This window comes from Pan paniscus, chromosome 14, assembly GCF_029289425.2.
Source record: "Pan paniscus chromosome 14, NHGRI_mPanPan1-v2.0_pri, whole genome shotgun sequence".
NCBI lineage: Eukaryota > Metazoa > Chordata > Mammalia > Primates > Hominidae > Pan > Pan paniscus.
The window spans coordinates 23,329,721-23,355,539 of record NC_073263.2 but is presented as its reverse complement, the minus strand read 5'-3'; the positions used below and the strand labels follow the sequence as shown (position 1 = coordinate 23,355,539).

General features: G+C 43.8%; 1 protein-coding gene and 1 long non-coding RNA gene across 3 annotated transcripts in view; one reads left to right on the top strand and one right to left on the bottom strand.

The window, feature by feature from the left end:
- The window catches only part of MIPEP (mitochondrial intermediate peptidase), a 167,622-nt gene extending 156,803 nt beyond the window's left edge, over positions 1 to 10,819 (top strand). For both annotated transcript variants that reach the window (XM_008958531.6, XM_003833039.7), the window contains one exon: positions 10,563 to 10,819. In XM_008958531.6, the coding sequence (XP_008956779.1) occupies positions 10,563 to 10,590 (28 nt within the window). In that variant the 3' untranslated portion in view covers positions 10,591 to 10,819. The remainder of the gene's footprint in view (positions 1 to 10,562) is intronic.
- On the bottom strand, positions 781 to 25,819 carry LOC117975552 (uncharacterized). Its single transcript, XR_004665837.3, has 3 exons — positions 25,604 to 25,819; positions 24,363 to 24,523; positions 781 to 6,462 (listed from the first exon to the last, which is right to left on the bottom strand). It is a non-coding gene; the product is annotated as an uncharacterized LOC117975552 (long non-coding RNA).

Here is a 25,819-nt window from a genome sequence, read left to right as displayed (position 1 = left end):
GGCCACATACACAGAGCACCCAGACCTCCCCTCTCCTGGGCAGCCTTGGACACCCAGTCCATGAACTTCCCTTGCATCTTTGAAACCCACAAGCAGCGATACTTCCTTCCCCGACTCCACAAGGGAAGATCCAGTTTCAGGGAGACCCAAGCTATGGAGGGCAGTCCCTCTGTGCTTCTTCCTATCCCCCTCACACCTCCTGCCACACCTGACAGGGCTTGGTGGCAGTGAGACACTGTTTTCTCTTTGTCCAGGAACAACCCCTGCTTTTCCAGTGAAGGTGGGGAGTAGAAATCAGGCATTAAAGCTTGCTTGTGTATCACCCAGACTTTATGAATCGGAGGAAAGACAGAATCATTTAAGTGAAAAAACAGCTGCTTCAGGTACAAATCCTGGGTCTACAGAGTTGGTCTTTGATCAAACAAAAAGATCAGTGTTCCCTAGACATCATTAAATTCTTTTTAATAACGGGTGAACTGATTTTTTTTTTTAATCAACTGGGAATCTTCTTGAAAGAAATAGAACCAACTCTGGCTTATCAAAGCAGAAAACCAATTTTTTTTTTTTTTTTTTTTTTTTTGAGGCCACAGACTCAAAGGAAGAAGTTACAACAGGGCTCCAGAAGAGCAGCTCGGTGGGGCTTGGCAGAGGAGAGGGTGTGTTCTTCATGGGGCTGGTACTGGGATGGCTCAGCTCCAGCCAGCCATAGACCTTTCTGCATTCGGCTCAAGACTCAATCCTGGAAGAACACATCTGGCCACCCTCACTGGGTGAGCCAGGGGCAGGGAGAGCTTCCTCATTTGTTGGCCCACCGCAGGGTGTCTGCCTGCACACTGTTGACGTTTTGGGACCAGATAAGTTCTTTTTATGGGGCCTGTCCTGTGTGTAGTATGGTGGTTCACTCCTCCAGTGTGACAACCAAAAATGTCATCAGACCTTGCCAGATGCCCTGACAAAATCACCCTCTAAACCACTGCTCTAAAGCAAAATTATTCTCCTAACCAGAAGGGAAATGGATGCTAGGTGGAAAAAAGCAATATCCTACCCCATTGACACCTTGGTGCCGTATGAACAGTTATGTATTTCCATGGCTTTCTCCCCAACTCATGAAGTTCCTCAGAACAGAAATCATGTCTCACTCATATCTGTGTGCCTGCTGTCTCCAGTACACAGTGTTTAGCACACAAGTGCTTAGTAAACATTTCCTTTTGATAAATGCATGAGCAGACGTTCAGTCTGAAGTGGAGTCGGGAGTGGTCATGTTTCTGCTTGCTGCCGTGCACAGGGAGCTTGGCCTGCAGGCAGAGGCATTTATCTCAGAACACGAATGATGGGAGAGGTCCATGCCTATGGGGAGTCAGACCTAAGCAACTCCATCCACCTTTCTGCTAAAATCGCCCACTTTGGCAGAAATCATGACCTATCAACAGATGACCAGTCCTCTACCAACTTCGTGTTTTCCTTGAGAAATGGCTCCCTCTGGGCTCCTGCCTGACTGAGGTTGGGTTCTATTTCTCAGGCTCAGAACAGTCAGAATGAAAGAAGCTTCTTAGGTGTGTGTTTCTGAGCTTTTCTCATAATAATTGATCAACACAAATTATTGTCCTCTAGAATGTTCCTAGTAATCAAAACATACCCTGTTTTTTAACTTTTTAAATAAAAGGACTGCCTTCATCTCCAAAGGGCACCTCCCGTCTGGGAGACTTCTTGAGCAAGTGCAGAGCCACAGCTTCCACACAGCTCAGATGGACACCATGTCCCTTTCTCCGTCCCCACTACAGATCTGTAGGCCATATCCATGCCAAATCCACTAGATCATTGTAGGTGCTTTTCCAGCTAGCTGGTACTCAATAACTTTGAACAGTGTCCCAAATAAATTATAGTTTTACATGAAACAATTGTTTTCTATTTCACCTGAGAAATCTTTTTTAGTTAAGTAGAAAATTACAAGTGTCTACATCTTTCTTGCTCAGTATTTTTCAAGTTATAGTTGCCAGTTGAGAGAAACGACATCTCATTTTCAGGCTTAATAGGTTTCCGCAGGTCCATCTGAGCCATGGGGCTTAAAGGCGAGCATGCAGCAGAGTCACTGGGAAGGCTTATTAAAACACAGGTCACTGGGCCTATCCCCAGGTTCTCATTCAGCAGGGCTCGGATAGGGGATTAAGAATTCACATTTCTAACAGGCTCCCAGTTGACACACCAGTGATGTCAGTCCACTTTTAGGTCCACTGGATCATAGTTTTCAGAAGAAAGTCTCAGCCAGTCAGAGGCGCACGCCTGTAATCCCATGGGGCACTTTCAGAGGCTGAGGTAGCTGGGTCACTTGAGCTCAGGAGTTCGAGACCAGCCTGAGCAACATGGCGAAACCCCATTCCTACAAAAAAACACAAAAAAACAAAAAAAAATTAGCTGGGCGTTGTGGTGCATTCCTGTAGTCCCAGCTGAGGAAGGCGGAGGTGGAAGGATCACTTGAGCCCAGAAATTCAAGACTTCAGTGAGCCGAGATTGCACCACTGCACTCCAGCCTGAGTGACAGAGTGACACCCTGTCTCAAGAAAAAAAAAAAAAAAACTCAGTAATTTTTATATATAATATATACAGGGATCTCTAATCTTTTGGCTTCCCTGGGCCACATTGGAAGAAGAATTGTCTTGGGCCACACATAAACTACATTAACAATAGCTGATGAGCTAAAAAAAATCACCAAGAAAAAACTTCATAGTATTTTAAGAAAGTTTATGAATTTGTGTTGGGGCACATTCAGAGTCATCCTGGGCCACATGCAGCCCACAGGTCATGAGTTGGACAAGCTTGATATATAACATCTTCCTAATAAATAACATGTTTTTTTCTTTTTTGGGGTTGTTTGTTTGTTTTGCCTTCCTGAAATTCACATTAGGCATTTAGGCACAGATAGAATGGATGAATGAATGGAAAAACTCTTACAAATATTCAATTAATAGTTTCTTCATTCATTCATTCTTTGAGTTTCATTAAATTTGGATCATACTCAACCATTGATCAAACAGCCATAATTTCATTTTATTGGGCACCTTTGCTTGGTGTCAAGCAATATATAAAATAGACTCAAAGAAAAGATGTACCTATTCTTCTTCCAAGCTTTAAAATAATTCTACTTTTTAATTGCCTGGTAATCCCCTGTATTTATGAAATTAAATGATACACCAACGATTTCACCCTAGGGCCTTAGGAAAGGGAGCCAGAATGAGATTTCGTCTTTGCAAGGTTGGCTTGCAAGTATAGTCAAACTGCCAACCAATTGCTCTCAATTATGTTTTCAAATAATTATATTAATTGTACATCCAAAAGGGCATTCAAGGGTTAAACAGATGAGGCCATGAGTATGCTGATTTTTAAATGAAGGTCTGGTTGGATTATATGTTCATTATGTATTACAAAATAACAGGATATGAATTTGCAGCTTTGTACACATATATATTTGAACTCATCCTGGAGCTGACAGGATTTTTTCTTGGCGAAAGTGTAGAAATATGCATAGTTAGGAGCCCCTTAAATATGTAAAGGCTACTGTTTGAAGGGGTTACCACAGACACTTGGAGACCACCCAGAAAGCATCCCTAAGCACAGAACTCTTGGGCACTTTTTCCCCCCAGTATCACGCCAAGACAGGAACTCCAGCAGCAACCAAGCATTGTGAGCACTGTGTGCCCTGATGGGAAGAGGCTCTTGGTCGTTACATGAGTGCCTGTCCTGGTCATGAGTGTCCCGGTCACAGCTGGGCCAAGCCACCATTGGCAGTACCAGACTATGGCCCTGTGAGACGAAGCCACTGATCTCTGCCCTCTACTTCCAGCTAGATGGGCACAGTCGTGACTGCTTGTAAAGTGTGCTCCACAGAACGGAAGCCGTGTAAGTTGGGTACAGGTGCTCATGGGTGGCATCAGGAAATAATGAGACCTTTCTCTCAAGATTTTCTACATATTTAGGTTCTGTCACATCAAGGATGCTGATATTTAAATATAAACCTTTTTAGAATGTATTTGACAGAATTTCGGGGCATGAGGCAATATATCATAGCGCTTTAAGAGCATGGGCTCAGGAACCAGACTGCCAGGGTTAAAGCAAACCTATGAGTTGTGTGACTCTCTTGGCTTCTGTTTTCTTACTTGTGAAGATAGGTGTCTCAAGGTGTGTTTTAAGGAGACCATGGATCAGTGCTCTAGGACAGTGTCTGGTGCACAGTGAATGCTCTGTAAACAGCCACCGTGGTTCTGGGAGTGGAGTGGCTGGCGTTCTCTCTGATGAGCCCCGTCTAGGCCAGCTGTCTGCAGGTCAAGTCCTCCTGCATGGTATTTTTCTCCTCACTTTCTCTCCAGCTGTATGTCTGCAGTCACTCGGAAGAAGAGGACTGGAAAGCCGCAGTTTGGAAACCCTGCCGTTTTAAGACTCAGTCTTGGAATCTTGTTGATATTATAATTTAAATTAGTCAGGCCAGAATAATTACCCTAGTACTTCAAGGTTATGAAACATGCTAATTTGAGCAGAGCCGTCAGAACAAAAATGTTCTGGCTTGTACCATCTTTTCTTAGCCCATTTGTCTCTCAGGTAAAATGAGGAGAAAAATACATTAAATTCTCACTCTTTAACTACTCTTTATATATTCTCTGTCCCTCTCAGTAGGACAAATAGGTGAAGATCTACTACCTGCTTCCTTTTGTGAGCTCATATTTGCAATGTGTGTCCTGATGCAATTTTGTCTTTCTTATATTGCTATTGACACTTTTCTCTTTTTAATTGTAAAGTTATTGCCTATTTGAGTCCTTTTGGCAAGATCCATTCATTCTCCCTCTAATTTAGGTGATTTCCAGAGTGAAATGTGTTTGTTAACTCCATCCACCTTGGTTGGAGTTAACAGCTCCAAGCTGGTTCCCAGGGGTGCTTGGAAAATACAATTTTAATCGTCACCCTTCTAAAATTAAGACTTGAAGGCAAAGGGGACATCTTTGTCAGCTTTAAAAAAGAAACCAAAGCTTTCTTGGAATTTTTTTACTATGGCCATATACAAAATCCAAATCCAGTTTTTCTTACCTGTGGAACTACCTGAAACATTGGTTTTTTTTTAAATTTTCTGTGTAGGGTTTAGTTCATGTTAACACTCGCAGAACATTTAAATCTAATTAGAGCAGGGCCAGCGTAACAGTGTGCCCAGGATTCTTCCCCAGTAAATATTCTTCATTATCCTTCCAGGCTCAGGTCCTGATTTCCTCCTTTTTGAACCTTCATCTTCAGCAATCACATACATACAAAATCACCAAACCAGTTAGCTCTAACTATATTTCTTTAGAAAAGCCCACAAGTGTATATATTTTTCTCTTGTGGCCACAGTTGCCATTCTGTGAGATACAGGAATTGTTTAAGGTGGGAAATTGGAGAAGGACGTGTGTTAGTTGGGCCTGTCTGCTGGGAAGGAGAGAGCAAGGTCATATTTATATTGGCAGTTTGTTGAGTTGAAGTGAACCACTTCAAAGAACAGGATAGCCATACTTACCTGAATAGCTTGGCTCTGAATAAATGGCTTTCTCTTCAGAGAATTCCAGTCATTTAGTTATAAACGACCAGTCATGTAATTATAGAAATGTTTCAAATATAGTTTTTTTTATTTTTAAGGAGCAGAGAGAGTTTAATAGGCAAGAAGAGGCAAGAAGGAAGGGAGAAGGAAGAAGCTCCCCTGTACAGAGACAGAGGAAGGGGGGCTCCAAAGCCAAGAGAGGGAACCCCACCTGCCACAGATACCAGCTAGGTATATATACAGAGGCTGGAGGAGGCAGTGTCTGATTTGCACAGGCTCAGGGGATTGGTTTGACTAGGCATGTCATTCACGTAGCCCGCAGGAAAAGCTGGCCCTCCCACCCTAGCCTTTTAATATGCAAATGCAGGGCACCATGATCTTCTACACAGGTGGGGATACTTCGGGGTGGCCATGTATCCAGGAATGTGGGGAAAGGGCAAGAAGTCCACAGGAATCGCCATGTTTGGGTGGACCCACTTTCTAATGGCTGGCATTTGGATATCGGGTAACTGGCCTGGCTTTAAGAGCTGGAGCGTTACAAGAAACTTTTCCAGACGTGCTTTAAAAAACAAAAACTTCCTAAGGACCCCTTTTCCTCTCTATCTGCCTAAAATAATTTATCAATAACTCCTACAACATTCCCCCCTGTGGAGATGCCGCACTAACTGCTGTTAGAGGTTTGGGCAACGATGTCTTCTGGCTACTTCCTGCTGGAAAGGGGCGTCGAATGGGGAACAGCAGCTAGGGCTCCTCCTGGGGTTGATCTAAGGGTCCTTGGAAGACTGACGTGTCCATGTGTGGTTCAGTTTATAGCACCATTTGGAGTTTGATTGCTGTGAGTTGGGTGATCCTCTCCTCTTGAGGTCCCAAGATAAACTCAGAGCTCCCAGACAGATAATTTCCAAATTCTAGAGGAACCAGGCAGAGAAATAAACATGCTTCAAGTTTTGTTCATAGGAGTACACCTTACTCAATTATTAAAGGCCATAAATAGTTTAAAATAAGTTTCCTTGACTCAGTCTGATGAATGAATTTCCTTTCTCGGCCAACGCACCAAAATGATATGGCTCCGATGAGTGGTGGAGCACCAGGGTTTTTGGTCCTCATGCCAGCTTAGATACAAGGACACGGACACGGGTGGAGTGGTTTTAAGGAGCAGAGAGTTCAATAAGCAAGAAGGAAAAGAGAAGGAAGAAGCTACCCTGTACAGAGGAGGAGGGCTCCAAAGCTGAGAGAGGCAACCCCTCAAATATTAAAAAGGAAGAAATGGTGTGATAGGCTAGCACATTTTATGGAAAGCCATGTCTTAATTAAATGTTTTCCCTACAAACGTTCTCTGTATCAAGAAACCTGGCACATAGGGAATGCATGAAACCTGATTTATAATCAGATTCCGTCTACTTAAGTAATAACCTATATCTAGATGATACATTGTCAACTGTGCTACTTTAGCCATCATCACATACCCAGCGTTTCTATCCTTAGTGACACAGCTGGGCCAGAGGCAAGGCCTGCATTCATGCATGCAGATTATTTTACTGTAAAAAGGAACACTGTGTTTTGAACTTTAATTGCACAAATAGACACAGCAATGACATTCTCTTCTAGTAACTAGTAACTGCCCATTATTCCTCACATAGTTCCTAAGATAGAGCTGTTAGAATTTAGATAGACATTAGATAGACAGTGAAAATATTTTAGTCTACAGTTGAAACTGTAACAATATTGGTATTGTTCTCAACTACCCCTGGTCTAGTTAAGGGCTTTCAAGTATGTGTTTGGACCAAGTATTTTCATGTCCACCATCTAGATAATCCTTGGTCTATTTCCCACCCCATGTGCTTTCTGGTGGGATGATCACATCTGCACCTCTAGTCCCCAAGCTGTCCCTGAGCTCTGTGTCCTCACTGTCTCCACATGGAGTGTCCCCTTCCACCTCAAACTTGACAAGGGTTGTGTCTCCACACCACCCTGCTCCTCCTGGATTCCAGCTCAGTCTGTCCTTCCTGTTCTGTTGGTTGCCCTGGTTCAGAGCCCTGGGTCCTCTCATGTTCCTCTCCCAGAGTCTCTTCCAGCCTTACTCTACCCGCCAGACCACTTCTTGGTCAGCATACATTGTGCATTTCCCCAGGTTTGTGCCTTTCCTATATTGTCTCCTCCACCTAAAAGGCCCAATCTGTTAAGTTTCTGCTCAATCCCATCTCCTCCACAAACCTGCTGAATCTCTTCATTGGAATTCATCTTTCTCTTCTGTTCTCCACACTGACTGCACTTTGTATGCTATTAGCATCTACAGTTTACTTTTTCTCAAGATTTTATGTTAAAATTTTTCAAATATTCAGAAAAATTGAATGAACAGTACAACACTCATATACTTGCCATTTAGTAAACATTTTCCTATATTTACATCTCTTCATCTCCGTATCTGGCCTTATGTTTTTATGCATTTCAAGGTAGCAGACATCAGTACATTTTACACCTAGATTCGTTTGCATGCATAGCATTAGAGTTCAATAGTTGCTTACTGTATTTAGGTAAACTTTTCATACAGTGAAATGCAAAATCTCAAATGTACCTTTCAATGAATTTTGATGCATGTACACACCTTTATAACTCAAATCACTATCCAGATGTAGAACATGACCATCACACCAGAGGCCCTCCTGCCCCTTCTCAGTTGATTCTAATATCCACTCCCGAAAGCAACCACAGTTCTGATTTTTTTCACCATAGACTGGTTTGACTAACTTTTTGAACTTCATATAAATGGAATCAAACAGTATGTACTGCTTCACATAAGGCTTCTCTCACTCAGCAGAATGTTTTTGAGATCCATTTGTGTTGTTGCATGTATGAATAGTTTGTTCCTTTTTGTTGCTGAGTAATATTCCATCATATGAATATATTGTAGTGTGTGTATTCATGTCCTATTGATAGAAACTTGGGTTGCTTCCAGCTTGGGGTTGTACAAGTTGTTTCTTTGTTGACATATGCTTTCATTTCTCTTGGATAAATACCTGGGAGTAAAATTGCTGGGTCCTAGTGTAGGTCTATGTTTAGTTTCGTAAGACACTGTTAGACCTTTTTTCAAAGTGATTGTATCATTTTATCCTTTCACCACAAATGTATGACAATTCAGGTTGCACACAGCCTTGTCAACATTTGGTGTAGCACAGTGGCTCACGCCTGTAATCCCAGCACTTTGAGAGGCCAAGGCAGGAGGATCGCTTGAGCCCAGAAGTTCAAGACCAGCCTGGGCAACATGACAAGACCCCATCTCTACAAGAAGTTTAAAAACTAGCTGGGCATGGTGGCACACACCTGTGGTTCCAGCTACTCTCAAGCTGAGGCGGGAGGATCACTTCAGCCTGGGAAGTCGAGGCTGCAGTGAGCCATGTTCACACCACTGCACATGCTGTGTTGTCCAGGCCTGGACAACAGAGCAAGACCTTGTCTTTAAAAAAAAAAAAAAAAAAAAAAATTAGCAATTCTGGTGGATGTGTAATAGTATCTCATTGTGGGTTTGGTTTTCATTTCCCTAGTGACTAATGATATTGAATGTCTTCTCAGTGCCTATTAGTTGTGTTACTTATTCAGATATCTTCTTCTGTGAAAAACCTGACCTTGTGAAGGTAAAATCTTTTGTCAATTTGTAATTTAAAAAAACATATTTTTACAATGGGTCGAAGGAGTTCTTTATATTTTCTGGATACCAGTCTTACGTGAGATATGTTTTGTGAGTATTTTTTCCTACTCTATCATTTGTCTACTCATTGGCTTAATGGTTTCTTTTCAAGAGACATTTTAAATTTTGATGAAATCTAACATTTTTTCCTTTTATGCATTGCTGTGTCCTAAGAAACTATACCTACTTCAGGGTCACAAAGATACTTCATGTGGTTTTTTTAAGATAATAATTTTAGTGTTTACACTTAGGTCTGTGACCATCTCAAATTAGTTTTTATGTATGGTATGCAGTAGGAGTCAAGGCTAGCTTTCTGCCATATGGATATGTAGTTCTGCCCAGCCGACTACTCCTCTCACTCTTCATGTTGTGACTGAGCCTGCCCACCTGTATGCCCATGACCTGGCCTGATCCTTTACACACAACAGATGCTTCCTTCATGTTCACTGAATTGCAATACAGGTTCAGAGAACAATAGAGGATTCCTGCAATCTTTTAATGCCTTGATTTTGAAAATGGTTTTACAGAATTCATCTCCCAAAGTAAATGTCAGTATATAGAGCCTGTTCAACCCTTCAGTTAGCATTTCCTGCCAAGAATGTAGGTTAAAGCAATAACGTTAATTGCATCAATCTTTGTTTTTGGCTTCTTTAGAGTGAAGAAAGGACATGAATTCAGCTTTTTATTGAATTCTTAATATATGCTAGGCATGGTGTTTCATTGCTTCTACTACATCTTCTTGTTTGATCCTTATAGCAACCTTGTAGGAAATTTGGATGCCAGAGATTTTAAGTGACTTCTGCGTTACACAGTTACTAAGTTGCAAAGCTAGGAGTTCTCTGGGACAGGGAAATCTGGAGGAGAGCCAATAACTTGATTCTGATATAAGAATTCTATAAAAGAATTAACATCTAATTGATTGTAAAGTGTATAGAACTTGATAGCAAAACTTGATATGTAATTAAACTTGTTAAATTGTGAATCATCCCAGTCAAAGATAACTAAAAAAAATTCAGTCTTCTAATATCAGTCTCTAAGGGTATAGTCATATATGCAAAAATAATAGCCCTTAGGAAATATATTTAGGCCTAAATCTCTAAGCTAAGGATGGATTTGATAGTAAAAATACATTAAAATTATAAATAGCTCCAAGGCCCACACACTGCCCATGACTTTATAAAATGTTCTTGCATTCAGGTTATAAAGCCAGAGTCTTAATTCAGAAAGCCAGAGCGTTCCTCTAGTGTGTGGATTTGATTTTGTGTCTTTGTGCTTCCTGTTGCCTCCTGGTGAACGCAGTGCTGACCTTTCCTTTGTTTGCAGGTATGCTTCAGAAGTGTCCTTCTGTTGATGACTTCGTAAGTGCCCTCGTTTCCGACTTGGATCTGGACTTCGAAACTTTCCTCATGGATTCTGAATAAAAGAAACACTCTACACCTCTTAAATCAAGGTCATGTAGATAATGACTTTGTTATAAATGCTACAGCTGTGAGAGCTTGTTTCTGATTTCATTGTTCGCTTCTGTAATTCTGAAAAACTTTAAACTGGTAGAACTTGGAATAAATAATTTGTTTTAATTATTCTGGCTTTTCACCTGTTTGGCAAATATTTGAGCACATGGAAATCTCTGACCTAGTAACAACAACACTTCTACATGGCATTGTTAAATGGAGGGTATGGGCATTTCCTTAGTATAACCACTCTCCTGTTGAGCTTTTCCCTCTTTCCATGGATCTTTAATTGGTTTAATTAAATAATTAACTAAAAGCAAAATTGTTTAAGACAGAGTTTGAAGCAGTCTTCAGACAGGTTACACTTATAGTTCTTTTAAGAATGATGACCATTTCTTAAGACCACTATCTAAAGTAGGCTTAGAAAATGCACTTTAAATAGTCAGTTACAGGCAACCAACAAACCAAGTGTGGTTTCCAAAATACATGTAATTATCTGTACTGTTTTTTCCTGAATGTTTAGGCAAATAGACTCAGAACACAGAGGACTGGCTTGGCAATGAAGGTAGAATGAGTAAGTGCAGGTACAATTAATAAGTGACATACCAGTGTCAAGCAACTGGTGAATCAGGAAACAGACCATGTCTGTTTTTATCTGGAACTCATTTGCTTTACACTATTGCATACCATACTGTATTTTGGTTAATATCAGGAAATAAATTATTTAATGGGTTTTTCCTACCATTAAAGTCAAAACCAAATTATGAATTTCCAGTTTAAAAAGGCATCTGCTAACAGCCTCTTCTTGCTTCTCACCAAAGACCAATGATGAAAGGAAAGATTCAAAATACCCAAAACTAGGACACACATTCAACCTATTTGCAGAATCTGGAGGAATTTCTTCATGCTCAGAGATGGGACTGGATGGAGAAACATCATCAGTGGCCGGCCTGTGCCAGGTGCTCCTGGATGCAAGGGAGATCGACCCTTCATGCTTTCCCACCTCCTCCTCACCCTTAGAAATCCAAATCGGTACTGACCAGAAAGCAGAGCAGCCAGCACCCCAAGTAGGGCTTTGCGTTTGACTGAGTGCTGCAGTGGGTCCCTGTCCCTGCTGCTCCCCATCGGAGCTTCTCTCTCTATACAGCAGCACTTGGAAACTGCAGCTCACACAGCCTTGGGCAGGGAGTCGGGCAAGCCTGGCAGTGGTGTCTCCTCTGTACCCAAAGCAGAGCTGAGGAACGGAGACAAAGGTTTGAGGAAGGGCTCTGGTGCAGTGCCCAGGGAGGAATCTTGCTGTTTCTATGTCTCACCCTATTCACAATATCCAAGCTAACTTAAAAAGAGATCTTATCCTGACAAACTGGCAATACACAGATGCCAGCTCATTCTGGGAAACAGACTTGGAGACATTTACAGGTAAATCAGTTACAGGTAAATCTGAAAAGTGCTTTCATCAGCACCCAGGTGCACCGACAGTGACAAAACCCCTGCATCTTTATCAGGTCTTTTTTGCAGAGGTGAGTAACCAAAAAAAGAAGTCTATGTGGAGCCTTTTAAAAAGCATTCTTCAGAAAAGGGAAAGGAAGACTTGACCTGGAAGATGCTGGAAAATCATAACTTAGAAAATTATTATTTCTTTTGAGACAGAGTCTCGCTCTGTCACTCAGGCTGGAGTGCAGTGGCATGATCTCAGCTCACTGTAACCTCCGCCTCCCAGGTTCAAAGGATTCTCATACCTCAGCCTCCCTAGTAGCTGGGATTACAGATGTGCACCACCACACCGAGCACATTTTTGTATTTTTAATATAGTGTTTCACCATGTTGGCCAGGCTGATCTCAAACTCCTGACCTCAAATGATCCACCCACCTTGGCTTCCCAAAGTGCTGGGATTACAGGTGTGAGCCACTGTGCCTGGCCAAAAATTATTTTTTTAAAGGAGCAAATTGCTCCTTGTACATTGCAGCAAAATCTCTCGTTTTTTTGTTTGTTTGTTTGTTTGTTTGTTTTTGAGGCAGAGTCTTGCTCTGTTGACCAGGCTGGAGTGCAGCAACATGATCTCGGTTCACTGCAACCTCTGCCTCCCGGGTTCAAGCGATTCTCCTCCCTCAGCCTCCCGAGTACCTGGGATTACAGGCGCCCGCCACCATGCCTGGGTAATTTTTGTATTTTTAGTGAAATGGGATTTCACCATGTTGGCCAGGCTGGTCTCAAACTCCTGACCTCAAGTGATCCACCCGTCTCAGCCTCCCAAAGTGCTGGGATTACAGATGTGAGCCACCGTGCCTGGCCCTCTCTGGAATTCACAAAGAGATTTGAGAAAACATGTTATTTATGAAGTTGAAAGCCATAAAGAACAGGCAGAAATTAAAAGACAATAGGACAAGTTACAAAGGAAGATGGGTAAAATAAATGCAGAGAAATGATAACCACAGTACAATGATTTAAAACATTGTCAGAATCAGAAAAGAAGAAAATTGTCAAGGAAAAACCTGAGAAACATCTTTCAGAATGCAGGTTAAACGGATGCAATGAGAGCAGATAGCAAGACAGCAGAGTGGAGGGCTACACCCTCTGAATTCTAGAATTCCTCAGATGAAGCCACGGCATTTGCAACAAAAGCAATAACCAGAAATAAATTCTGGTGTACTCCTGTATTCCCAGGAGTGCAAACCAATGCCTACCCCTTAGTAGGGGTACTGGTGAGTGAATGCTAATCACTGATTTCAAGAAACCATTTTTAAGCTGAAAGAATGGCTGTGCAATTCGAAAGAATCCCTGATGGTGGCACACAATGCGAATGTCCTTAGTGCCGCTGAACTATACACATTCAAATGGTTCTGCTCCATGGTAAATGGTATATTATGTATATTTTACCACAGTTTTTTAAAAAGCAAACTAAAGAGAGAATTCTGAATTCCAGATTAAAACATAGTGGAAAGAGACCTCATCTAGATATATTCTGCTTTTTTGAGAGTTTAAATAAAATATTTGAGTTTAATTTAAAGTTTGAGTTTAATTAAAATATATGGCATATCCCAAGTTGGGCTTTGCAGAAAGAACACTTCTCAGGAACTGTTAGTTGGTGTACCAGGAACTCAGAAGGGTCCTGTTATTAAATATATTTGGAAAATGCATGGATTCTCTGAAGATTCACTGTGCATGTGAGCAACACTACAATCGCAAACCAGATTTGGCATTGCATACATGAGCCAGTATTTCCCAAACATATCTGGTTATGGCCCACCCCCTTTGTGTAGTACTTATTGCTGTTTTTCGGAACCCTGGGAAATAACTAAAAATATTCAGCTGGAAATAACAGGCGTAGCTGTAAAGGAGCAAGAATTACAGTGACTCCAGAGTGCAAGTGTTCATTACTATTAAGAGCCAAAGAATTGAAAGAAGTTTTGAGAGGTGAAGACGGAGATGTAAAATGACATTCTCAGATATATGAGAGCTCAGGAAACATCTCAACTTTGTACACTTCTTTAAAAATTGCTAAAAGTATATGTAATTTTGACGAAGAGTCAGAGCACATGAAACCTCCAAGAGGCTTCACAGAATGTGGAGGGGTCATTACTTCTTCCCAATAACAGCTGAATAAATCACAGTAGCAAATTATTTTATTATGAATGTTTTCCCCTATGATGGGAATAAATCCATAAGCCACAGTCCTCTTGGGAAGATTCTCTCCTGTAGTTACAATTTACCACCAGCTTCTAAAAATCTAATTTAAAGTTCTTATGAATGTGTAAACGCTGAAAATAACCTAATAAAAACTGGTGGATTATGAATAAAATGTTAGTGTGTAGGTATTGAGACTTAGGCCTTTTTTCTTCTTTTTTCTTTTTCCAATTTTTAAAAAGTAGGCAATGTGTTAATTTCAATAATAAAAAATGTACAGTGTGTTTTAATAATCATGACAAAGCCAAATTTAAAGCATTTTTCCAGTTCTGAAGAAATGCTTGGCTGATGGAAGCCAATTCAGAAAATGTCTCTGAGTCATTTCAAGGAACAATTTGTACAGCCCAAGACGTTATGAATACCCAAGGTTTAGCCTGATTTGGTAAAAGTGATTGAGATAAAATGTGAACAACAATTGTGCTTGACATTTACTTAGCATTTTCCAGTTTCCAGGGGCCTGTCTCGTAGCTGTCTCACGTGAAGCACTTGAACTCGTGAGGTAACAGACAGTGATAACTGTGGTACTAGGAAGACAGATGGCTCGGGACTTGCCCAGCATCCTCAAGCTGGCACCATACCGGCGTGACTAGAGCCACCTCCCTTGGCTCCTTGTCCACTGCCCTTTGCATCTCATGCAGGTCTCCAGAAGACCCCGCTCCTGCTGTGCAGGCTCCCACGCATACCTTAGACACTGCTGTGGTGTTGGGTGGCCACGTGACCCACACAGGCCTTTTCTAGTTCACCAGTTTTCTGCAAGGATGCTGGTTAGGGAGTGTCTGCAGGAGGAGCAAGTCTGAAACCAAATCTAGGAAACAGGAAACGAGCCAGGCACAGGGCTGGTGGGCCATCAGGGACCACCCTTTGGGTTGATATTTTGCTTAATCTGCATCTTTTGAGTAAGATCATCTGGCAGTAGAAGCTGTTCTCCAGGTACATTTCTCTAGCTCATGTACAAAAACATCCTGAAGGACTTTGTCAGGTGCCTTGCTAAAAGCCAGATGCATTCTCACTTCCTTGGTCTGAGGTTAATTGCACACCCACAGGCACTGGGCTCATGCTTTCAAGTATTTTGTCCTCACTTTAGGGTGAGTGAAAGATCCCCATTATAGGAGCACTTGGGAGAGATCATATAAAAGCTGACTCTTGAGTACGTGCAGTAATGGGGTAGATGTGTGTGGTGTGTCTTCACTCCTGCAAGGGTGCTTGTTAGGGAGTGTTTCCAGGAGGAACAAGTCTGAAACCAATCATGAAATAAATGGTAGGTGTGAACTGGAAAACTAATTCAAAAGAGAGATCGTGATATCAGTGTGGTTGATACACCTTGGCAATATGGAAGGCTCTAATTTGCCCATATTTGAAATAATAATTCAGCTTTTTGTAATACAAAATAACAAAGGATTGAGAATCATGGTGTCTAATATATAAAAGACCCAGGAAACATAAATATATCAACTGCATAAATGTAAAATGCATGTGACCCAAGAAGGCCCCAAAGTGGCAGACAACATTGTACCCATTTTCCCTTCCAAAATGTAAGCGGCGGGCATGCTGCTTTCAAGGCTGTCACACAGGATGTCAGCTGCTGTGCTGTCCTTAGAGCCTTTGTCCTGAGTTCCATGTGTTTGTCCAGCTGTCTCGTTACCTGTAGGTCTTAAAGACACTTCAAATTTGACCTCCAACATCAGATTCCTCCTTTATCCCAAATACTCCCCCTGAGTCACTGTTTTGATGAGTGGCATTGTAGTCTTCTAGCTGCTCAAGTAGAAACTTCTAAAGGGGTGAGTCCCTCATCCCTGCATTTGGCGTTTTTCTTTCCTTTGCACTTATCCTGTGCATCATGTATCTGTCATACTTGCCTAGTTTTCTTTTTGCCAGCTCAGTTGCAGGTATGTGTTAGAAAATCAGCACAGGCCTCCAGTGTAATCTGGGCATAAAGTCATCAGTGTCCAAGGGATTGAAGGAGGGGCGGTCCCAGGAAATAATGTGTGGCCAGACGAGGTTTAAACAATTCCATCAGATATAGTTTTCATTAAAAATAATTGAAAATTATGAAAATGTTTCTGTTCGCTCCTATCACTGCTTTAAGAAGAATCCATGTCATGGTTAATTCTGTGTGTCAGCATGACTGGCCACAGGGTGCCCAGATGAAACATTTCTACGTGTGTCTGGCGAGTGTTTTGGGATGAGGCTGGCACTTGACTCAGCAGACTCAGTAAAGCAGATGGCCCTCCCTAGTGTGGGGGTGGGGGGGCGCTCATCCAATCTGTTGAAGGCCTGAATGGAACAAAAGGTGGAGGAAGGAGGAATTTACCCCATTTGCTTCCTGCCTGCCTGCTGAGCTGGGACATCCATCTTCTCCTGCCTTCAACCTGGAATCTACACCGTTGGTTCCCCTGGTTCTTGGGCCTTCAGACTCAGACTGGAGCCACACCCTCAGCTTTCCAGGTCTTCAGCTTGCAGATGGCAGAGCACAGGACTTCTCAACCTCCTTCATCACATGAGCCGGTTCCTCATAATCTCTTCCAAAACATACATCCAACTCGTTCTGCTTCTCTGGAGAACATGGACTAATACAATCCATGAAGAAATGTGGAGGGTTTTTGTAATTTACGTAGAAAAATGAATCAAACACCAAGAAAACCAAGACCAAACCAGACTCCACAAAGGAATTCTAAGCACAGCTTTACATCTACATGAGAATGTGTATGCCACACCTTTGACCAGTTTCTGTTGATTTCTATTCCAGTGCATTTTGTATCAATAGTTTGGAGAAAAAGCATCACACACTGGGAGGAAGCTCTCTGTGGCAGGGCCCAGATCTGTGACTCAATATAAGCCCAGTGCTAATTTATCCAGACCCAGTAGGAGGAGAGAAGCCTCAAAGGAGGCAAACATTTTGACATTTAGAGGAAATTTTTTATGGCTTTTTACACTGACTCAGCATCAAGTACAAAGTTATTTTTGCTCTTTGTTGCCAATCGTGGGAGAAGGGGCTGTTAGCTAGGAGCTTGGAGCTGGGAGCCTGCAGGAAACAGCTTCACTTAGGAAGGCTCAAACCCTGTAGAATCCTGCTGCCTGTCCTTTGAGGCCAAGCTGCTCTGATGATCTCAGTTTTGTGCTTTTTCTTAACTCTTAAAACTATTTCAAAGTTGATTTATTAAAATTTATTCTGTTTACTAAAAGGACCAAATCATGTTTGTTTCTTCAGATACTGCTCTTGAAATTCCGTTTTTAGAAATTGCTATGCATGGATGGTAGAAGGATTGATTTTTACCAACGAAACAAAAGAAAACAAAGGGATGGTGGAGTAAAAGGCCTAGTTGTTCTGGCTGTGGGCCAGCAGAAGAAATCCCAAGGGGATGAGAAGGGGACCCAACATCATAGCATGTCAGGGACAAGCTGTGACAGCCACAGAGGCCACAATGGTCGGCTGAATCTGAGCCCTTTTCCAGCAAAGTTATCCTAAGGTAAAGAAATTGAGCTTACCAGGAATGAAGCACAAGAATAAGCACTTAGCCCCAGTCCAAAGAGCTGCTACCACGTGGAGGGCAGGGCTGGAGTTGTGATGAGTGCCCTAGAGCTCTCTTAAACTCACTTCTTCCCAAGGACAATTACTGTTTTCAGACTGCGCGGACATACATACATTAGATGAGTTAAATAATTTGTTACGGTTGGGAAAAAGTATGTGGACTTCTGAGAGCAAGGATCATAAATGCGCACAAAGCAAGGATTGCTGGGGAAGATTAAAGATAAGCGGTGTAAATGCTCTGTGCAGCACAGTATGTTTCCAATAGTGCCCTCATTGTTTGCAGATTGTGTATGAAATAAGCCAGTTCCATACCACAGAGGACTCTTTATTGGCAAGCTTATGGCTCACTGTGCGTTCTCAAAGTACTTTATAGTTTAGGCTGGAAATTGGAAAAAAAAAAAAAAGCCAGAACAACATGTGATAGATAATATGATTGGCTGCACACTTCCAGACTGATGAATGATGAATGTGATGGACTATTGTATGGAGCACATCTTCAGCAAGAGGGGGAAATACTCATCATTTTTGGCCAGCAGTTATTTGATCACCAAACATCATGCCAGAATACTCAGCAAACCTTCTTAGCTCTTGAGAAGTCAAAGTCCGGGGGAATTTATTCCTGGCAATTTTAATTGGACCCCTTATGTGAGAGCAGCGGCTACCCAGCTGGGGTGGTGGAGCGAACCCGTCACTAGTGGACATGCGGTGGCAGAGCTCCTGGTAACCACCTAGAGGAATACACAGGCACATGTGTGACGCCAAGCGTGACACCTGTAGCACTCAAATTTGTCTTGTTTTTGTCTTTCGGTGTGTAGATTCTTAGTACAGTGTGTATTTGTTCAGAGGTCGAATCAATTACTGCGCATTTACTGAGCACTTTGCTGGGTGCTACAGACCCAAAGATGAATAAAACATGAATCCTACCCTTGCACTCCTAACCGTGTAGTCAGTAGGTGCTGAGGAATCAATGGAGTGTCAGAGTGATGCTGCAAAGTAGACAAGGAGTTTAAAAGGAAGCGAGACCTCAGGAAGATTTTGAGGTAAACGATAAGAGAGAATTAGAAAAGCAACTGAAAACAGGGCTCCATATACCCGTCTGAAGGATCTGCCTGCCTCCACTTTGAAGCAAGTCCATTCCTACAAGACGAGCTACCCAAGGATGCCAAAATGTAAAAAGGATTATCGGACATCTGTCCAAACCTATAGACCATACCACAGCAAGAGTAAATGTGAACCAACGTAACCTGTGGACTCTGGGTGGTGGTGCCACATCAGTGTAGGTTCATGGCCTGTAACCAGTCTACCACTCTGGATGCAGGATGCCGATATGACGGAGACAGCGGGGAGGGTGCACAGGAAATTTCTGTTCCTTCCACTCCATTTTGCTGCGAACCTAAAACTGCTGAGTGGATAATGTATGTCTTAAGGAGTTCCTGTGCAATTTGCACATTACAGCACTTTCCTTCTATACCATGGAAGGGGAGGGAGGTCCTGGAGACAGACAGAGCCCAGAAGAGTGACAGAGACACCAGGTCTGAGTGGTCTCAGTGTCCCCAGCCCCTGCAGCATCTGATACGGTTTGGCTCTGTGTCCCCACCCAATCCCACGTGTCGGAGGAGACCTGGTGGGAGGTGATTGGATTATGGGGGGGATTTTCCCCATGCTATTCTTGTGATAGTGCATGAGTTCTCATGAGACCTGATAGTTTAAAGGTATGTGGCAGGCTGGATGTGGTGGTGGCTTATGCCTGTAACCCCAGCACTTTGGGAGGCCAAGGCAGGCGGATTGCTGGAGCCCAGGAGTTTTAGACCAGCCTGGGCAACATAGTGAGACCCCATCTCTACTAAAACTACAAAAATTAGCTAGGTGTGGTGGTGCATACCTGTGGTCCCAGCTATGCGGGAGGCTGAGGCATGAGAATTGCTTGAACCTGTGAGGCAGAGGTTGCAGTGAGCTGAGATCATGCCACTGCACTCCAGCCTGGGCAACAGGGCCAGACTCTTGTCTCAAAAAAAAAAAAAGTTTGTGGCAGTCTCCCCCCTCACTCGTTCTCTCCTGCCACCATGTAAGACGTGCCTTGCTTCCCCTTCGCCTTCCACCATGATTGTAAGTTTCCTGAGGCCTCTCCAGCCATGCGGAACTGTGAGTCATTAAACCTCTTTTCTTTATAAATTACCCAGTCCCAGTTGTGTGTGGTGGCTCATGCCTGTGATCCCAGCACTTTGGGAGGCAGGCGGATCACGAGGTCAGGAGATGGAGACCACAGTGAAACCCCGTCTCTACTAAAAATACAAAAAAAGATTAGCCGGATGTGGTGGGGGGCTTCTGTAGTCCCAGCTACTTGGGAGGCTGAGGCAGAAGAATGGTGTGAACCTGGGAGGCGGAGCTTGCAGTGAGCTGAGATCGCGCCACTGCACTCCAGCAAGGGTGACAGAGTGAGACTCCGTCTCAAAAATAAATAAATAAATAAATAAATAAAAATTACCCAGTCCTGGGCATTTTTTTGTAGCATTTGTTTGTAACAGACTAATACAGCACCTGATGCAGCTGTTACAAACTGTTGAGCTGAAGACACCACAAGAGAGCATGGATCATGGCAGAGAGAGGAAAGGGTTCTGAGTGGTAGAACGGTGACAGCGCTCAGCACTGCAAGGCATCAGGGAGGACACTGGGCTCCCAGGGAATTTTGGAACTGAGGGAATGGTGAATGGAGCGAGAAGCCAAGAGAAAAAGTAAGGAACAAATGATGAGGAAATAGAAGCAAGGAACACAGATTATTCACAAAGCCTGGCCAGGGTGATGGGAAGAGCAATGGGATGGCACATCATGCTCATCTGACCTCATGGTCAGCTGTCCCCCAAGGAGCACAGGAGGCCAGACCAGGCCACGTGTGATGCTGCAGGGCACCTACCCCAGAGGTCTGTAGAAAGAGTATGTATTACACACTCTTGTGTAACATGTACATACATCCACCAGAGCAGTACACGTTACAACCCATGAACATACACTGACCCAGGGTCCACAGGTTACATTGGTTCACATTCACTCTTTCTGCGATACAGTCTATAGGTCTGTAACGCAGTGATGTATTACACACCCTGCACCATCACGGAGCATGACAGTCCCATGTTCAGGGCTGTGCACCACATTCTTAGGATAGACATTGTGATGCTTAATTGTATGTAGCAACTTCACTGGGCCACTGGGCCCAGATATGTGGACAAACATTATTTATTCTTGGTGTTTCTGTGAGGGTGTTTATAGATGAAAATAACATTAGAATTAGTGGACTTTGAGTAAAACAATGCCCTCCAAATATAGGTGGGCCCTGTCCAATCATGCGAAGGCTTGAATAGAACAAGACCAACCTTCCCAAGCAAGAGGGAATTCTTCAGAATACTGCCTCTTGCCTTTATCTGCACCATCAGCTTCTCCTGGGTGTCCACATGCCCGCCTTCAGACCTGTACCACAGCATTGTCTTTCCCTGGGTTTTCAGCCTGCCAACCAACCCTGCAGATTTTGGACTTGCCAGCCTCCATAATTGCGTGATCCAATTTCTTTTAAATTTTTTTAAGAGATAGAGTCTTGCTATGTTTCCCAGGCTGGAATGCAGTGGCTATTCATAGGTGTGACCATAGCTCACTGCAGCCTCAAACTCCTGGGCTCAAAAATCCACCTCAGCTTCCTGAGTAGCTGTAACTACTACAGGCACACACCATTGTACCCAGCATACGAAATGAAACCTATAATTATACTTTATCCATGTTTATCTCCCCACTAAACTGTGGGCAAATTGAAGTCAGGACTTGTATCCTTTCATCTTTATTTAACTAGTGACTAATATAGTGTCTGTTGTATGATATCCAGCTGGCTGCATCTTCACCAAAGCTTCGTTGATAATTAAGAAGTTCTTGCTAAGTGATCTTTTGAAATAAGTTTTTTTCCTGCCTCTGGTAGATATGTTTACTTCCTTCCCTCACTCATTGGGGTGACAGGCTTCAAAAGGTAATGTCTGAATGGAAGTACAATTGTTTCTGCATGCTTTTCCAACTGATAGAACATTTCCATTTTGTTAGGAAATTGTAAATTTCTGAATGTACTTAGCACATATGAATCCTCATAATTCTTGTTTCCCTTTCTTTTCTTATTAATGTCCACATTACCACTTTTAATTTAGTCTTTATTTCTTCAGAGATAGATGAAATACTGTCATATCGAGAAAATTGGAAGGTAAATTGCTTTTCTCTGGCTATACAAGGTAGCTCTGTCAATCTGTCTTCTTCAGGGTTTTTAGAAACATGAACATTTTATTTGTTTACTCTCTTAACTGCAGTGATAGAATGCAAATTTCAACTAGCTTGAGTAAAACAGTGAATTTCTTAGAAGGATACTGTGAGGATGTCTCATAGCACACAAGGACTGCCAACAGCAGTTAGGATGCTTTGGGTGCAAATAAAATAAAGCTTGAAATCAAACAGGTTAAAGCAAGATGAAAATAGCCACAATACATTGCTATGCCCCCGTTTTTTTTTTCAGCTGTTTATTACATGCTGTTTTGTAACCTGCTATTTTGCTTTAAAATCCCATGATTTTCCTCCAATCATAAGTATTTTTCTACATCAGTTTTTATGGCTAGATAGTATTCTGCTCAGTGTTCTTGAAGGTCTTTGGGAGAGTTCAGTAAGTAGCACCCATCTTCCCCACCCAAATCGAGAAATAGCAGGTGGAGAACCAAAATATCACCCTTATTTCTAATGAAGGCAGAATCGGAAGGCATAGCTTGCAGCAAGAGACGAAGTGGGCTTGTGGAATCTGTTCTTTGTTAGACTGTTGAGAAGTGGGATAAACCCACCTAAAGGAAAGCTTAGCCCTGTGGGGCCAGACAGCTCACCAGTCCCCACCTAACACTGGCCTTGACCAGAGGAATGAAGACAGGGAGCAACTTGTCCAAGCAGAGGGCCTTTGACCATCTCCACCCAATGTGTGTAACCTACCAACTGAGGTAATGCTGGCCTCTGCTCTGGGAAGAAGGAAGGGAAGGGAAAAGAAGCCAGGAGGATTTTGGAAAATCCCACATAGCAGAGGCAAGAGAGGAGGTTCTTGCTCCCCTGTGCAGTGTGAAGGTCCCAGTACTCAGTTCACCAGGCCTCTATTGCACGTTATGTTAGTTTCCAAACAACATTGAAGCTAAACATCTTTGTAATTAATCTTTGTGTACATTTGTGAAAATTTCCTTAAGATAAATCCCTACAAGTAGAATTTCTGAGCCAAATGATATTAACAGGTTTAAAACTTTTGACTCACTTGGCCATATTTCCCTCTACAAAGTTTTATCAGTTTATATTGCCACAAGTAGTACAGTGTATGAGAACATGTTTTCTTAACACATACCCACTCTGCCTATTCAGTCCTTCCTTTTTGATCTTTGTGAATTTGATGGGCAAAACATCTGTGCCACAGTGTTATTTCAATTTTGAGCAGTCTTAATGGAGGAGTTGTTTTGGGGAACCAAGGTATAGAACATGTGAAAGAAACTATCTGAAGAGACTGAGCAACGTCTTCAAAGGCCTATAGCCCTGCAGCTGCCCCTAGTCCTTTCACTTTTGTAAATAAATTTATTTTCCAACCATGGAAGCATCATCGTGAGGTTGAAAGAGGATGATTCTGGGAAAATACAATTACTTAACAGTTATGTGACCTGGGACAAGTTGAGCCTAAATGTCCTCATCATAAAATGGAACTAAGTAACCCTCATAAGAATGACATAGTGTATGGACACTGTTTGGCCCAGAGTGGGCAGTGAAAAACTTGTGACCATTCTGGAATAATCTTATAGTCTCTATGGTGGGGAGATCTGAAAGCCGTTTTCTTTCCCCTTCCCATTTTGTGTATGTATCTGTCTCCACTGATCTGCACAGGGAAGGGAAGTGGTTGGTAACTCTCTGGGCACTCAGGATCTCTACACTTGGTAGTTGCCCAGCAGCCCATCACTGTGTCTTTCACCCCTAGGGCTCACAGTGACATTTTCTGGCCCCATCAGGGTGTGCTGCACACCTGTGTGGAGTCTTTGCCAGGTGAGCTCTTCCCATCCCATCCCTGCCTTCATCAATAAAAGGCTGAGTCAGGGAAAGGGAGTACCCAGCTCTCCTCCCCACCTGTTTGTTTGACTTTGGTTCCCACCTACAACTCGCCCTTGTCCTTAAACACCATAGAAAAGGTCTTGAATTCCCCCTCCAGTGGCCCACGGGTGTCCTGTACTGGCAGCACACACAACACTTCCAGACAGGAGAAGATCTGGCAGTTGTAAATTTTTCTTTTTCATCTTTTCTTTTCCCAGACTTGCTGCTGCTGCCACCACTAGCACTGATGCCAATACAACCACCTCTGCTGTCACCCTCAATGCACTGGCCCACCCTATAAGGCCCCTATCATCTGGCTGCCACAGGCATCCTCTTACCACTACAGTCAAGCTGCAGTCTCTGTCACCACCACCAACTGCAGCAAGGTGAGCCGCAGAGCCATGCCATCTGCAGGCTCCAGCCTCCAGTGTACCACATGTGGCTCCTCCTCCTCCTCTAGCCAGGCATGGAGCAGCTGGGCAGGCAAAGCCAGAAAAACCTAGAACAGGATGGAGGAGGTGGTAGAGTTAGAGCCTCACCTTGTCATGCCCGCCACTGGCCAGTTTCAGTGAAGGCACTCGCACCCTCCCTCCAAAGTCCAGCCTCTCCTTTTGGTCTAAGCGGCCAGGAACTGGGGCCTGGGGTGGGGACTGGAGACATGGCAGTGCCCGGCTCCCCACTCCACAGGAACCCCGGGGGACAGGGGATACCTTCCTCGGAGGGTGGGAGCAGCAGAAACTGAGACCCAGCCAACCCTCTCCACCCAAGTGCCCGTTCCCAATGCCTCAGCCTACAGGGCCCTCTCTCCCCATGGTATCTGCTACTCCGTGCCCAGGGGTCCCAGGTGGTCTCTGCAACACAGAGTGAGAGGGCTCAGGCCAGGGAACCACGGTGGTGTGGGGGCCCTGCTGTGTTCAGGATTCCTGAGGAAATGCTGTGCGCCTGTGGAGCTCCACCAGGAGCAGGACGTTGTCGCCCTCTAGAGTCTGGAGTCCAGGAAGAGGAGAACAGCCCCTTCTTTGGAGGCCACCACTATTTGCTGCCACCTCTGCTGCCCACAGCCACCAGCAGTGCAGCCCCTGATAGGGCCCCTGACCCATCCCTGCCACAGGCATTCCAGCACATGGTAGTGCTTCAAACCACCCCCTCCCTGGCACGGGCAGTGCAGTCCCAGATAGCACCCCCAACTTGCTACCCTCCATGGCCCCGTGTAGTGCCCCCAGCCAGCCCTGAGCTGCCTGATAACGAATGCCCCACACCCCTGTCAGTGCCCCCAAACTGCCCCCCCCCACCCCCACCAGTATTCTAGCCCCGGATAGCTCACCCAACCCAACCCATCACCCTGCCGCCAGCAGTTCACAATAGCGGACATAACCCGCCTCCTGGCTCGGGCAGTGTAGCCTCCGGCAGTGTAACCACCCCCCCACCGCCATACCGCAGCTGGCCCCACCGCCTGCAATGCAAACCCGGATAGCACCCCAAACCAGCCCCCCTTACCATGCACAGTGCAGCCATGGGCAGTGCAGCCCTAACAGCACACCCAACCGCAGTCTGCGGTTGCCCCAGAGAGCATACCTACCCTGCAGCAACTTTTCTACCACTCTGGCCGATCTGCAGTTTCCGTCACCACCACCTACCACAGTGAGGCGAGCAGCACTGGTGCAGGCTTCAGCCTCCAGAGTGTGGCAGATGGCTCCCTCTTCGTGTTCTCTAAGCCTGGCACAGAGAAGTTAGTCCCACAGGCACAGAAGAACCTGGAATGGCTTGAGGCCTCCTCAGCATACCTTATATACTG